This window comes from Panthera onca, chromosome A1, assembly GCF_046562875.1.
Source record: "Panthera onca isolate mPanOnc1 chromosome A1, mPanOnc1 haplotype 2, whole genome shotgun sequence".
Taxonomy (NCBI): domain Eukaryota; kingdom Metazoa; phylum Chordata; class Mammalia; order Carnivora; family Felidae; genus Panthera; species Panthera onca.
This window is the reverse complement of record NC_138339.1, coordinates 231,527,353-231,543,215: the sequence shown is the minus strand read 5'-3', so window position 1 is coordinate 231,543,215 and position 15,863 is coordinate 231,527,353. Positions and strand designations below refer to the sequence as shown.

Below are 15,863 nucleotides of genomic sequence, written 5' to 3'. Positions count from 1 at the left end.
TTCATCAGCAGGTGACCCTTGAACAACATGGGGATTTAGGAGTGCCAATCCCTCTGCAGTCACAAATCCACATATACCTTTTGACACCCCCAAAACATAACAGCCTACTGTTCACCAGAAGCCTTACCAATAAGATAAACAATTATTGCACATATTTATTTTGTAAGTTATTGGTATTATATATATATATTCTTATAATCAAGTATGCTAGAGACAAGAAAATATTATTAAGAAAATCACAAAGAAAATACATTGACAGTATTGTAAAAAAAATCCACATATATGTGGACCTGTGCAGCTCAAACCTGTGTTGTTCAAGGGTTAATTGTACTTACAATTGCCAAGGCTTACCAAAAAGAAACATCTTGGTAAATACTCCAAACTTTCAAGTGAGAGTACAGAAGGGCTACAAACTAGGAGTGAATTTCCTGACAGCCCAGAATTCAGCCTCATGTCATATCAATCACTGATGAATTAAAGTGACCAATGTTTTCCTCACAGCCTGCCAGAGAATATTAAAACCTACCTGTAAAAAGATAACATCATTCAAATCCTCTATAATTTTTCATCATAATGTTAATAAAACATTACCAAGTATCCTAGGAAAAAGGATCAAATGATCAAAAACCAGACAACAGAAACAGGTTCGCAGGTAATCTAGGTATTAGAGTCATCGGACAGGAATAGTACACCAATGATGAATGTGCTCAAGAAAATTTATGTACACACTGTGAGAACTTGTAAATTTTAGGCCTGAACATACAGAAACTGAAACTGAGAGTTTAATAATTGGGTATAAGTGAACAGTACACAGAGAAGATATGGTAAGTGAACTTGAAATCAGTAAAAAAAAATATCAAAAATGACAGAGTAGGGTAGGGGTGAGTGGTCAGAAACTATGAAATGACCTAACATACATGTAACTGTAGTCACAGAAGGAAAGGAGAGAACTGAACAGAAACAATATTTAAAGAATAGCAGCTAAGAAAATCCCCAAAGTGACAAAAGATAACAAGCCACAGAGTCGAGATGCTCCACAAGCTCTACACAGAATAATTACAATAAAAGTCATACATAAGCACACAATAGTAAAATTGGTGGAAACCAAAGACAAAGATAAAATCTTAAACACTGTCAAAGAAAAACACACTGACTTCAAAGAAGCAACAGTAAAACCAAAAGCTGACTTAACAGAAACAAGGGGAGCCAGAAATTATAAAATAAGTTGAAAGTGCAGAAAGAAAAGACCCTTTAAAAATGAAGGCAAAACAAATGCACTTTTAAGGCATATGAAGGCAGAGAATTTATTACCAGAAGACCTGCACTGAAAGTAATACTACAGGGAACTCCTTATAACAAAGGAAAATGACCCAGAGGTCACTGCAGCGAAACAGTAACAAATGAAGGCTTCCAAAAAGGGTAAATGTGATGATAAAGTGATGAGTAACGGCTATTTTAATAAAAACAGCAACACTGTTATTACTAATTACTACTACCATTACTATTATCTCAGCAGCAACAATAATGTCATCTTTGGGGGTTTACAATAAAGCAAAGCATGGAATACAGAAATGGGATTCAAATATTGTAGGGCCTTTCCATTTTCCTGGAAGCAGTAAGGAAATAACTTACGATAGACTCAAATAAGTCAAAGATGTATATTGTAATCTTAAGGTTGCCAGTAAGGAGATAATAAAAGAATTTATAACAAAAAAGCTAAGAGGGGAAACATGGGGGGGGGGGGGGGAATGTTTAATCAAAAAGAAAGCAAGAAATGAGGAAAGATGTTATAAAAGATAGTACAAGTAGAAAACAAATAAAAATGGTCAATTTAAACCCCCAAATTGTGCTAAAGCAGTTACATTAAATGTGAAACAACACAGATTATCAAGTTTAAGAAAAAAAAAACAAACAAACAACTATATGGTATGTGAAGAGATTCATCTTATCTCTAAGGACAAAGAAGTGTTTTTGTTTTTTTTTTTTTGAAAAGTCCTCTTTTTTTTAAACAATTTTTTTTAATGTTTATTTTTGACAGAGAGAGCGCGCGCGCGCGCGCGCGCGCGCGCGCGCATGAGTGGGGGAGGGGCAGACAGAGAGAGGCAGACACAGAATCCGAAGCAGGCTCCAGGCTCTGAGCTGTCATCACAGAGCCCGACGCGGGGCTCAAACTCACAAACCGTGAGATCATGACCTGGGCCAAAGTCGGACGCTCAACCGACTGAGCCATACAGGCGCCCCCAAAGAAACATTTTTAAAAAAGATGGAAACAGAAGCCAAAAGTATACTACATCCAATACATACATACATACATACATACATAAGCAAGCAAGCTTTAAGGCGAAGATTATTACTAGAGATAATGACAATAAATGGATCAACCCAGGGGTGCCCAAGTGGCTCAGTTAAGCGTCCAACTCTTGATTTCCACTCAGGTCATGATCTCACAGCTGGTGAAATAACCCACGGATCAAATAAGAAACCACAATGGATATTTTAAAATATTTGGATTGAGTGATAAATAAAAACATATCAGACTTGTGAGATCCAGCTAAAGTTGCTTTTATAGGGAAATTCCATGACTTAAATACATACATTAAAAAAAGAAGACTGGGGAGCCTGGGTGGCTCAGTCGGTTGAGCGTCCGGCTTCAGCTCAGGTCACGATCTCGCGGTCCGTGAGTTCGAGCCCCGCGTCGGGCTCTGGGCTGATGGCTCGGAGCCTGGAGCCTGCTTCGGATTCTGTGTCTCCCTCTCTCTCTGCCCCTCCCCCGTTCATGCTCTGTCTCTGTCTGTCTCAAAAATAAACAAACATTAAAAAAAAAATTAAGAAAAGACTGACAGTTAATGATTTGAGTATCCATCTCAAGAAACTGGAAAAAGAACAGCAAATTAACTTTTTTTAAAAAGCTAGAAGGAGGGGCGCCTGGGTGGCTCAGTCGGTTTAAGCGTCCGACTTCAGCTCAGGTCACCATCTCGCAGCCCGTGAGTTCGAGCCCCGCGTCAGGCTCTGGGCTGACGGCTCAGAGCCTGGAGCCTTCTTCCGATTCTGTGTCTCCCTCTCTCTGCCCCTCCCCAGTTCATGCTCTGTCTCTCTCTGTCCCAAAAATAAACGTTAAAAAAATTTTTTTTAAAAAATAAATAAAAATAAAAAGCTAGAAGGAAAGAAATAAAGGTAAAAGCAGGAACCAATTAGAAAATAATGTTTTAAATCTGAAAATTGGCTCTTTAAAAACTGATGGAGATAAAGAGGAAGCACAAATCACCAGTAAGCAGATTTAAAACGCAGGTATCGTTACAGATATTATGAACATCAAATAAATAGATAGATAGATAGATAGATAAAAAGATAGCGTGTAAAATTGTAAGCCAAATCGGAAAATTTTGATAAAATGAACAAATCCCTTGAAAAGCAAAACTTGTCAAAATTGACAAACAGAAAATGTGAATAGTCCTTCATGTATGTATGTAAGAAAGAGTCAACAATCCCCATAAGAAAACTCCAGATGGCTTCACCAGTGAATTCTTCCAAACATTTATAGATGAAATAAAATCAATCCTCACAAACTCTACCAAAGAATACAAAAACATTTCCCAGCTCATTTTATGAAGTCATCATAAGCTTGACAACTAAACCTTTACTAGTCAACCTCTTTCATGAACAAAAATGCAAACATTGTAAATGAAATATAATCTAGCATACGAACAGGGTAACGCATAAACAAAAGTTAAAGTTACTGAGTATTCCAAGGATGCTTTAAACTTATAAATATGTATCCCTCTTCCCCCCCCCCCCAAATTTTAACGCATATCTAACACACAGCAACTACATTCCTAAGAGTTTTATCCTAAGAGAATAACCAGGGGCGCGTAGGTGGCTCAGTCCATTAAGCGTCGACTTCAGCTCAGGTCATGATCTCACAGCTCGTGGGTTCGAGCCCTAACAGCTCGGAGCCTGGAGCCTGCTTCAGATTCTGTCTCTCCCTCTCTCTCTGCCCCTCCCCCACTTGTGCTCGTGCTCTCTCTCTTTCTCAAAAACAAACATTTTTAAAAACTAAATAATCAGACGAGGTACAGAGATATGTTTTAAAATATGCATTAGATCATTGTTTATAATAGCTTTTAAATGCCCATAGGTATGAAATTAGCTAAACAATTTATGTACATCAGAATCAGTTCAAAATTATAATATGGTTCTACGCTTATTTGTATGGATAGCTCTTTATGACATATGACTAAGTGAAAAAAGCAGCATACAAAAGCAGGAATATTTCTGAGGCAAAAACACTAATTTTATACGAAAGTAAGGAAAATTGAACATGTATCATGAGAACATTTTGTCTAAACATAATGAATTACCATCTTAATTTAAGTTCATAAACAAAAGATTTAACGCCTCAGACAATTTTCATCAGCAGGAAGAACATTTTCTTCTCAGAATCTAGTCACAGAAAATTGCCCACATATATATTTTATATAGACCACAAAAATGCTACTGGATTTGAACCAATCAATAGAAAACCTGCAATACAAAAGTATCTACAGTACAAAGACAAAACCAAAATACTCTGAAAGCACTGAATCCATTAAAAATCTGCGTTAGATATATAAAGCAATAATAGTTTCTACATTCAAAGTGGTGAGTTTATAGGAAAAAATTCTACTGTGTGATATATATATTCTCAAAGCTCCAACTTGTTGGAGACTCAAAGCTCCAACAAGTTTAAAGAAAACTCCCTTTAATTCTAGCAATTAATAAAAGAATCCACGCTCATTACAATCATTCCAACCCAGAGGTTATACGGTATTTTGCCAAGATCTATAAAACAGGTGTCAGCTCTACCTTACCACGCTATCTCAGACCAACCAGCAGTGAACGCCAGCAGGAAGGTGTTGGTAAGGAATCTAAGGTATTCTGCTTCGGAGAATGTGCTTGAGGGATTTAGCAGGTACAGGAGGGGGAAAGGGCTTAGCTCGCTTATCACTGTTACCATCAGACCCAAACTCCTATCCCGGCTCTACTTTTTACTGGCTCTATGACCTCCTTACCTTCTCTAAACCTCGACTGTGAGAAAGTAAAAAGCAGCTCTGCTGATAATCACCCTGTGATGTCTGGACAAGACACAGCAAGGCCAAGAGAAGACCAATAGGCAACAAAACTTCTCCCACGGCCACACCAGAGTTCCAAAATGACTAACATCTGCCCCAGCCCCTTTATTTCTCCTGCCTCCTAAACAAAGACAGCTGAGAGATCACTGAGAGATTACTAACCCACCTGCACTTCGTGGCTGAGGGTATACAATCCAGAGCTAGTCTGTACTCCCCCCGGCTCCTCATTAGAATCATGCAGCACGACCCAAACCCTACCCCAAACCTCTCCCATTTCCTGTCACTGGGGCTTGGCATGGTTCCTCGGGCAGGCGCCCTTCCTTGCTGCAGCACGTCATTAACCTAATTTGTTTCACTCCAGATGCATTCCTGGTGGTCTTACCCTGGTAGGCAGTGGCAGCTTCTTTACCTATAAACCAACTCTGTTTACCCAGGGTCACTTAAAGGAAATGTTATCATGTAAAATGATCTATAAAATGCCAAGCAGCTGCCTGGTATAGCAAGTACACAGCAAAGACTACCTACTCCTTGCTCTCAGCTCAAAATAAAGCTGTACGTGTAATTTTATTGTTTTAATCATGTACCTTTCACTATCAAGAATCTACATCTCTGCAAAACACAGTTAAGATCAGAAAATGAGCCCCTCAAGTGAACAGAACTCTAAGCAACCAGAATAGACATGATCAAGTCCATGAAATAAAGATCATGCACTTTGCTATAGAGCAACTCCTGAAAATCCTACTTGGACACCATTTGATATTTTTAACATACTTTAATACACTTTGAAAATCTGTCTTCCACATCCATAGCAAATAAGAATCAGCAACTGTAAATGGTCAGAGAGAGCGAGAGGTAAGCATACTGACCAAAGAAAAATATAACTGCTCAACAAGGCAGGGGACAAAAACAACTATAAATATCAAACACAGTAACTCAAAAAGCTCAGAAATCTGCAGTCATCTTATGCAATGGTTCTAAATTCTTTTGACTGAACATCCCAGCTCTAAAATACTTGCGCATATACCTCCAATATATGTATCTTCATTTACAAATCGTATTTTATGTGCGTTATAAAACAAATACCAAAACAAATTAAAAGATTAAAATATTGTTTTCAATTTTAACTATTGACCATGTTAAATATTAATTTGTTTTAATCTTGCAATCACTAAAAATGCTATTACTATTAACATTTTAAGTGACAGCACTGTTAACATGCCTTTTTAGAAGTCTTGCTTTCCTGGGGCCTGGGTGGCTCAGTCAGTTAAGCGTCCGACTTTGGCTCAGATCCCCGCATCGGGCTCAGTGCTGACAGTCTGGAGCCTACTTTGCATTCTGTGTCTCCCTCTCTCTCTGCCCCTCCCCGACTCACACTCTGTCTCTCTCTGTCTCAAAAATAAATAAGCATTAAAAAAAATTTTTTTTGAAATCTCGCTTTCTCAATTTGTAAAGTTCAATGTATTTTGACGATTTAAGAACTGTTATAAGTCAGGGGCGCCTTGGTTAGGAGTCTGGCTCTTGATTTCGGCTCAGATCATGATCTCAGGGTTCATGGGATCAGGCCCTGCATTGGGCTCTGCACTGACAGCATGGAGCTTGCTTGGGATTCTGCCTCCCTCTCTCTCTGCCTGTTCCCCACTTGCTCTCCGTATCTCTATGAAAATAAATAAAAACAAACTTTAAAAAAAGCACTGCTATAAATCCTAACTGAAAAACTTAGTTCACAAAGATGCATAGATCTTTATGGAAAAATATGTCACTTACTGGTTTACTAAACTGTATCACTTTTCCATCACCAAATATGCACAAGTTGGTTGTTGTTGTTTGAATTTTACAGAGAAAGAGAGCATGTGCGCAGCAAGTGGGGTGTTGGCGGGGGGGGGGGGGGGGGGGGGGGGGGGAGGCGCAGGATGGCAGAGGGAGAGAGAAAATCCCAAGCAGGCCCCATGCACAGAGCCCCACACAGGGCTTGATCCCAGGACCCTGGGGTCATGACCTGAACCGAAATCAAGAGCTGAACACTCAACTGACTGAGCCACCCAGGCACCCCCGCACAAGTTTTCATTCAAAGTCAGTTACTGGGGGCACCTGGGTGGCTTAGTGGGTTAAGCATCCAGCTCCTGGTTTTGGTTCAGGTCATGATGTCATTAAGGGGCGCTAAGGAATCTACTCCTGAAATCATTGTTGCACTATATGCTAACTAATTTGGATGTAAATTTTAAAAAATAAAAAATTAAAATTAAAACAAACCAAAAAAAAGGTCACGATGTCACTATTCGTGAGTTTGAGCCTGACATCAGGATCTGTGCTGACAGCGTGGAGTCTGCTTGAGATTCTCTCTGTCCCTCTCTCTGCCCCTCCCCTGCTCACTTTCTCTCTCAAAACAAACTCAAAAAAGTAAAAAAGAAAAAGAAAAATTTAAAGTCAGTTACCAGATGTCAACGATATGAACATTTTTTTTCCTGACGTCAGATATTTTTGCAAGCTGAGTAAAATGTGTTGCTTTTTAGGTTCTAACAAATGGGTCCAAAGTCCACCGAAATTCTCTGTAAGATTTTTCAACAGACTGGAAATGTCTAAACATGTTTTCAAAATGCTCTCTCCATAACATTAGTCTCTTCTGAAAAGCAGATACTTTCTCACTTAATGATTAAAATGTCAATTTTGCCTTGGGGAGACAACTTACTGTTTGTTTTCTCAAAAATATCTGCTAGGTAGCATAATACTGATAGCTTCTTATCACCATGGAAAAAAACCAGCATCTATAATAAAATGTGTAATTCAGGTTTAAGTTCTACAACTCCTTTTTTTGCAACCCTTTTATTTTATTTATTTATTTTTTTTTTAATTTTTTTTTCAACGTTTTTTTATTTATTTGTGGGACAGAGAGAGACAGAGCATGAACGGGGGAGGGACAGAGAGAGAGGGAGACACAGAATCGGAAACAGGCTCCAGGCTCCGAGCCATCAGCCCAGAGCCTGACGCGGGGCTCGAACTCACGGACCGTGAGATCGTGACCTGGCTGAAGTCGGACGCTTAACCGACTGCGCCACCCAGGCGCCCCTGCAACCCTTTTAAATACTTGGGACAGTGAGCCTCTGCTCCCCATCTCAATTCAAAGTCATAGTCTTTTAAAAAAGGCATTTTTTAAAGTAACTATGTAATATACCACAGAAACACCACAAAACTTCTGAGAAAACTCATGCTGTTGGCTTCTACATTACACAACTCCCCCAAGTTCCCGCAGCAAACCACACTCATTGTAACCATCTGAATGTGGGCCTAGAAAAGCCTCAGAGACAATCCATATATTAATACAAAACCTCAATGCCTCCCCCTTTTTGGAGCATAAAATTAACCAATACAAATTCTAATCTTATTATTCTCACATCTCAACTGACTTGCCTCATGTCACTTTGTAAATTACTGACACAGCGAAGGGGCATAAAGCTTCACAATCTATATTCGGTGTTCAGGGTGTGAAATTGTAGCTTATAGAATAATGATACGTTACACAGAGAAGTACTCAACAAGGAACGCTCATTGAACCCAATCGATATTATTCAAATGATGACTCTAGATCACCCAAAATAAGTTAAATTATGTGTAGTGTATTATGCTTAAGTACACAGGACAGTAATCCTGTTAGATTGAACTATTTCCAAAAGAGCCTTCATGTACTCAGAAAATTTACTGATTTAGAATGACTTATTCCCCAGTGTTTCCAGTTAGCATATATTCTACAATCACTTTCAATTTCTTCTCCCAGAATGAGTGGAATTCTTAAAGAATATATTTAAGAAGCATACATTTCGCTCTCCTAAAATACTTTTACTGTTCCTTATTATGAAAACTAGAGCCATTATTAGGCAACCACTAATTTAAAATAATTTCAAGCCTTCATATTAAAAATACATTTTTCATATTCAAAGTAGAAAGAGAAGACGACATCCTACACTTCATATTTAACAGCATAATTAGCAGTGGTACGGAACAATATCTACTTTTTCTATAAGTAACAAAGAAAATAATGCTCCGTGAGTCAAGAAAATTCACTCATTTGTTCTTAAATATCTATTCTGTTTTAAAAATCAGAAATAAGACATATCTATATAATTGTCATCGTAGAAGAAGAATCTCAAACGCACTGACAGAAAAGGATTCACACGTGAGGGCTGGACATGAACTAAAAGCCATTTTCACAGGAGGGGAACATGAGCCGGAGTAGGATTCAGAGCTAGAAAGGAAAAGGCATTCAAAGCTGAGGTAAATTGCCTTTTGTTTTCTTAACAATAAGTGTCTCATCCAGAACACCGAATGCAAGACATATTCAAGGCAAACAATTTTAGAAGAACGTTCCACTGGAGATACATTCTTCAAGCTGTTCCTCAGGTCACATACTTTTATATATAAACGTACTTATTTATCCACCCTTTAGCTTCATAAAACCTCTCCACTTACACTTGAAAGAAGACTTCCAGCAAGAGAAAGAAAAATTAAAAGGAGCTGTAGGTAAGGAGAACATGTGAGGTACTACATCCTCTTTTTTCGAAGTTAAAAATGTTCTGTTCCCTGGGCCTTTTTCTAGCATGACATCCTCCCCTGGTAGACTCTACGTCGCTCATTTTACTTCAACTTGGAAAAGTGATAGAAGTTCACTTTGAAAGGAAATTCATTTTGGTAATTTCCTGTCCACCAGAGGGCTCCCACATTTCTCCACAAATGGAAGAGATACGTTACAATAAAAATAGTCCTGAAGCACCGAAAAAACTCAAATTATCACGATCTTATTTAACCTCAGACTAAAAATTGTTCTATCTGTTACAATTTCTACAGGAACAGCTTAAAAAGATAGAGCTTTTCTCCAAGAGTTTCATCACCGAAAAATGTTTCAAATACCAAAATTGCTTTGCTGTTATCCTCACACGGCCAATTTCTTTCTTAAGTAGGGCTTTCAATTTTATAGATATCATAAAATATAATTTTAGTCCAAAGCTCTAAATAGTAGCTCAAATGTTTTCTATAATACTTTCATAAATACAGTAATTTATTTCTTGATAGCTTTCCCAGTCCAGAAAACAAAATCATCACCTTATCTACCCAGCCTTAGGCCTTACTATTAACAGAAAGAGTAAATATCCTCTTTCAGAAAACCTAAACTCATTAACATAATCCATCCTACAATTATTAACAATAAATACTGCCCCATCATGAATTATGATTTGGGCTGGGAAAACAAACATAAAGGAAATGAATCATTTAAACACAATGCATTACAATGATATTCTGTTCAGATATTTTTAGACTTTTTTCACAAGTTATTACACTAGAATGTTAGTAAATCTCTTAGTTCAAACCCAATCACTCTTAGCAAAAGAAAAACCAGTATTTTATGTAAATACACTTATTTATAGATCATATTTACAGAATGTTAATTGCTAAAGTACCAACTGTAAATTTTACAAATCCATTCACTAGGGGTGCCACTCCCCCTCCAAAAAAGATGGATTTGCTAAATTCGGATTATAAAAAAAGAGACTCCTTATGGTAAACACAAAAATTTATTGAATGTTTCGAAAGAAATTGGAAATGTGAGTTATATTTATAAAACAAAACACGATGCTAAAAAACCTATTTTAAAGTCAGTCACAATCGTTGTCATATAAAGACTTTATCAAAAACATCAATTGATTTAGCAATTACTGTAGCTCAAGAATGAATTATCTTTAATGAAAACATGATAGAGGTTATAATTTCACTGCCCCACCTCATCTCCCAACTACGAATTTTCCTTTACAACAGACAAGCATCATTAACATGTAAAAGAGCGTAACATTTGTTTCTACACAGCACATACTAGCTGTCACCACTTAGAAACTCGAAAATTTTACTGCACCTAGCAAAAATGTATGTATTCATACGTATCCTGATCAGTTTGGAGTTTATGCTGCAAAAAAAAGGTCAGACTGTGGAAAGCGGTGGGGGTAGGGTAGGATTCGAAGTGGTAAAACTGTTCTGAAAGTAAACGCAAACTATCAGTTATTGATACGAAGAGTTTAACAAATACAAAACATTTTATTCAACAACTTCTAACCAATATTTGTCATGCTATGTTTCAGAAAGTTGAGAATTCTAGGCACGAATCTAATGAAGGCACTTTTTAAGCAAAAATGCAATGTTAAGGAAGTAACAGCAAATGAAGCTTTAAGAGGTTGTGACATAGGAGGAAAAAAGCCTCAAGACTTCCAACAAGTTGAGCAACTTCAAAACTAGACGTGAAAAAGACTCAGAACAATCTAATCTGAGGTGTAGACTAGGCACACTCTGAAACAGCATCATCAGGGCATTATATGTTTATTACATAATACTGCTTTGCCCTTGCATATCACCTTTAATCAAGGGATCTCAAAGCACCACCGAAGCAAGGCCTCAAAATACAGTCTAAAACAGAAATAGTTATATTTTATAACTGCGCCTATTAATAAAACCTTGCCACTAGTTCCCGTCCCCCTGATCCGAGCATTAGCTTCCGAACCTTCTGACTTGGAAACCGTATTCCCCAAATCATTTCAATTTGTAACTGATGCTACGCACATTCCAGCTTGTCTTCGGCACTGGGCCTAAAGAAAAGTAGTGGCACTGTTTTCATGACACAAATCTATTTCATTACAGTTTCTGTGGCAGAATAAACAGTACTTAGAGTGGACATACCTTGCACGGGTATAAAATGGAGGCTTTAGAGAACCAATCTTTGCTGGGGGTGATGAGCCCAAAAAACACTCAACTAACAGGGCAAATAGCACTTTCCAGCTCAGTCCAGAGACCTATGTAGGCAACTTCGAGAGTGGAGTGGAGGAAACCATATCCAGCTACCATTAATGGGGCAGGCAGGAGACCATTCTGGGGTGTGCACACCGGGAGGGAAAGGAAAACTAAAGGGACGATGCACGAGTTTTAAGACTCAGGAAAGAGAGTGTAAGTTGCTGTGTGGCCACACAAGAGACAGAACATTGTGGTTCCTATACATTAAAATAGCATGTTAAATGGCAAATCAAACGTAAGCAAAATGGCTTTAAACCAAGGTCAAAGATGCCATTTACAGCCATTCAGGCGGGTGGTTTTTGGGTTTTTTGTGAGTCTGTAAATGAGGTTCGATCCTATAGAAACATCTGACATTTTAAAATTTAACCAGCCAAGTTCAATTTTGTTTTTTCACTGGAATACACGAACACTCAAATGTTAATGTCATGTTAACTTCAATTCTTTCATAAACAGGATCATTCATCTTCCTGTTAATTGCATTATGTTCGTCCCTAAGACTGCGAAGTGTAATTTCAATTCGCACAAACCCACCCCCTCCCAGCACTGTAAGCCTGCACAGTTACTGTTAGCCAACACACTCACAATATTAACAAACATGAACCTTTAGAAACACAAAGAAAAGCATCAATAAGCAAGAGTACTTTTTGTTTCAAGTTCTCAACATTCAAGGATCAAGGCTCAATAATTTGTTTTATTAGCTTTGAAAAGTCCAATGATGTAATACGAGTAAATATTTGCTACTGAAAGTCCTGAAAATCCGTAAGAAGCACCAATATGCGGTCAGTCTAGATCTGTAAAAATTCCAAAACATCTTAACATTTCTGTTGCCGTACTTGTTCACCCAGACATACTGAAAAGCTCCCAGCGAATTCCAGTAGACTTTTTCTTGCAGACCTACACGTCCCTGCGCTTGAAAACATCAAGTTTGTATCTACTGCATTAATGATCCCGTCAGTGTCATAGAACAAGATTCCCGTTTTCCCGTCTACCTCTGTATCTAGTAAGGACACCCGTCCTCAGCTCTGCCCACTGTCACTGACGTTTTCAGAAGCTCTAAGATCAAGTGTTCAAAGGCTTCTAACAGACAGGGGGGAGATTTTCTCCACTTCAAGCTACATTGCCACATTTTCCCTACTTCTCCATCGTCTTAAATGATTCAGAAAACACAACCAAATGAGAAAAGCCATATTAAAAGCGGTACTTCCTAAGACGGGGACACCAGAACCTCCAACTTCTCCAAATCTCCCAGCACCGTGGCGTTTCAACAGTCCCCCGCAGACCTTCACCCCACGCCTGCATCCTTTCTGATTAAATAAGATTGGAAACCACAATTAAATCAGTGTCGTAACTTATCCTTCACTTACCATATCCGCCGGGACATTACTGGACATCTTGCCGTTTGATATACACCCAGATGTTTACCGGGGGGGGGGAAAAAATTACAACAAACAAAAAAGAGCAGAAGTCTTCAAGCTACAGAAATCAACCTCAACGATCTCGATCGGTTCGTGATGTGCTTTCCAAAAAATAAGTTCTTTCGGAGTCACAGCGCCGGCCTGGCCGAGGTTCCGAGCGAAGAGGAACAATCCCCAGGAACTGGGTGGCCGGAGCCGGAGGGAACTCCCGGGCGGAGAGCAGCAGCCCCCGTCGTCGTCGTCGTCGTCGTCAGCAGCAGCAGCAGCAGCAGCAGCAGCTCCAGGACCGGCCGCGCCAGGTAGACCGAGCCGAGTGACACACGGACATGGAGCGGGGTGGGAGGGGGTTAAATCCGCCTTCCTCCTTTCCCAGCCCGGCAGTGATTCACACTTGCTCCCGAGTCAAGTCCTCATTAAGCAGGAGGAAAATGCCCCGGCGTGGATGTACACAGATAACTATGTGGCTACACATGGACGCGTGAGCAGTGAGTGGCGGCCGCGCAGGAACCGGCGCCGGCGGTCGGCTCGGGGAAACGGCTCAACTCGCGCTGCCGGGGCTCAGAGCCGGGCCGCGGAAACCCGCGCTCAAGGGCATTTAACTAGTTGGGGGCCGAAGCGAAAGCCCGGGGCGGCGAGCGCGGGGAGGGAGGTGGGGGCGCGGGGAGCTCGGGCCGGGCGGGAGACCCCACGGCCCCTCGGGGCTCAGGCCGCGGGCGCCTCCGGGCAGCGGCGGGTCTCGGGGCGCATCGTCTCCGGCTTCTCGGCGCTCCTCTCCTGCCTCCGCCACCCCCCGTCGCCGCCTTCCCCTCCCCTCCGACGCCGACTTCGGCTGGTCCCCGGAAGAGGCCGGGTCCTCCCTCTCCTCAGCCCGGGAATGGTTTCCTCTCGGAGCTTTGTCTCTCCTCCTCCACCTCCTCCACTTTTCAGTCTCAAACGCCGCAGCCGCCTCCTGTCATCGCCTCTCAAGCCAACATGGCGGCGGCGGCGGCAGCCGCCTGAGCGCAAGTCGGGGACACGGGGAGAGCACGGCCCCTCCTCGCAGCCGCCGCCACCGCCCCCGCCTTCCTTTCTTCCCCGCCCCCCCTCCCCCCTCGCTCCGCGGACACCCAGTGCGTCACTACGGAGACCACCCTCGAGCATCATGGGAAGTGTAGTCTACGCCGGGGGTGGGGGGAGGGCGGCCTAAGGCGGCCTCTCGGGACTCCGAAGCCACGCCCCTCCTAGCAACAGTTGCCAGGAAAGGAAAGCTCGCTTTAGCTCAGCTGCCCTCTAGGAGTTAGGTGATACCTGCTACCAGGAGTGCTGTGAGCGTGTGAATTATGTGGAGAAAATAATTCTGCACAGAGAAATCCCCTCAAGCACAATATACGCACAGACTAAAAATACGGTTTACCTCCAAGAAGAATCATTCATTTTAATGACAGCGCGCTCTCCACATCCTGCAATCTCAAAGCATTTTGTATAGTGATTTCATCTAGGTCTTTTCAGCATTGCATTTGGAAGATCAGAAGCAATCATTGATTTCCAATAAGGTCGTAGAAGTTCAACAGGAACAAGGATCTCATTAAGCGGGGAGAATGTTTGAACATGTGTTTCTTGAAGACCTAGGGTCACAAAGCTACAATCCAGTTAATTGAAATTACCAAAACCTGTATGAGGTACAATAGTATATCACGCCAAATGTATATCAATAGGAAATAGCTGCTACAAACTACATGGGGATTCACCAGTTTACCAGGCCAGCCCCCAAATTTTATTTAACTCAAATGTAATAAAAAACCTACACACCCACAGTGATTAGCAAATAGCACAAAATCATACCATTAGGGAGAAACTTAGAGGAAGACTATGGCTACTCCAGATTTAGGAACAAAATTCAGAAACCACCAACGTCTATCTGAATCCCTGTCCAGATCTCTCAGGGCTTTGGCAGAGTATCTTAGCAAGGGCAGTCTCAGTAAGACACTTATAAAAGAATGTCAACAGATTTAGAGTCTGAAAGTCACCTCTCCAACCTACAGCGATGTGATCTCATCTGTAAAACAGTCTTGCCTACCATCCAGTTGTGCGGATGAGTTAATGCATGGGAAATAAATCACTTTGTAAATAATAAGGCGTCATTTGATGTGAAATGTTACTACTCATTCATTCAGCAAACACACGATCCAGGCTCTCTGCTAGGCACCAGGAGTTTAAAAATGAATAATCTAGGCACTGTCCTCAGGGAACTCATTGTTGAGAAGCCTATGTCATTCCCCACAGCAATCTCCGCAGTCAGGTTTGTCTCATTAGGATGGAAACTCACAGGACATTGGGAGTATTTGCCTCCTGTGTAGCCCGGCTGGAGAAATCCCAAGCACTCCTAGGGACCCACATCAGCCTGTGGTGAGTTAGGTGGTAACCAGGAGGGAGGGTGGCTCCCATCCACAGAGAAACCGAAGGACGGAAGAAAAAAAGAGGCCCAAATCTCACCACAATTAGGCTTCAGGCCTTGGTCTAGAAATTCCTGATTCTCTAG

The 15,863-nt window shown here is 40.8% G+C and overlaps 1 protein-coding gene across 1 annotated transcript in view; it reads right to left on the bottom strand.

Annotated features, from left to right (window-relative positions):
* Positions 1–14,422, bottom strand: part of UBL3 (ubiquitin like 3) — a 66,189-nt gene extending 51,767 nt beyond the window's left edge. Inside the window, exon 1 of the mRNA XM_060637449.3 lies at positions 13,295–14,422. Within this exon, the coding sequence (XP_060493432.1) occupies positions 13,295–13,321 (27 nt within the window). The 5' untranslated portion in view covers positions 13,322–14,422. The remainder of the gene's footprint in view (positions 1–13,294) is intronic.
* Positions 14,423–15,863: the final 1,441 nt, after the last annotated feature.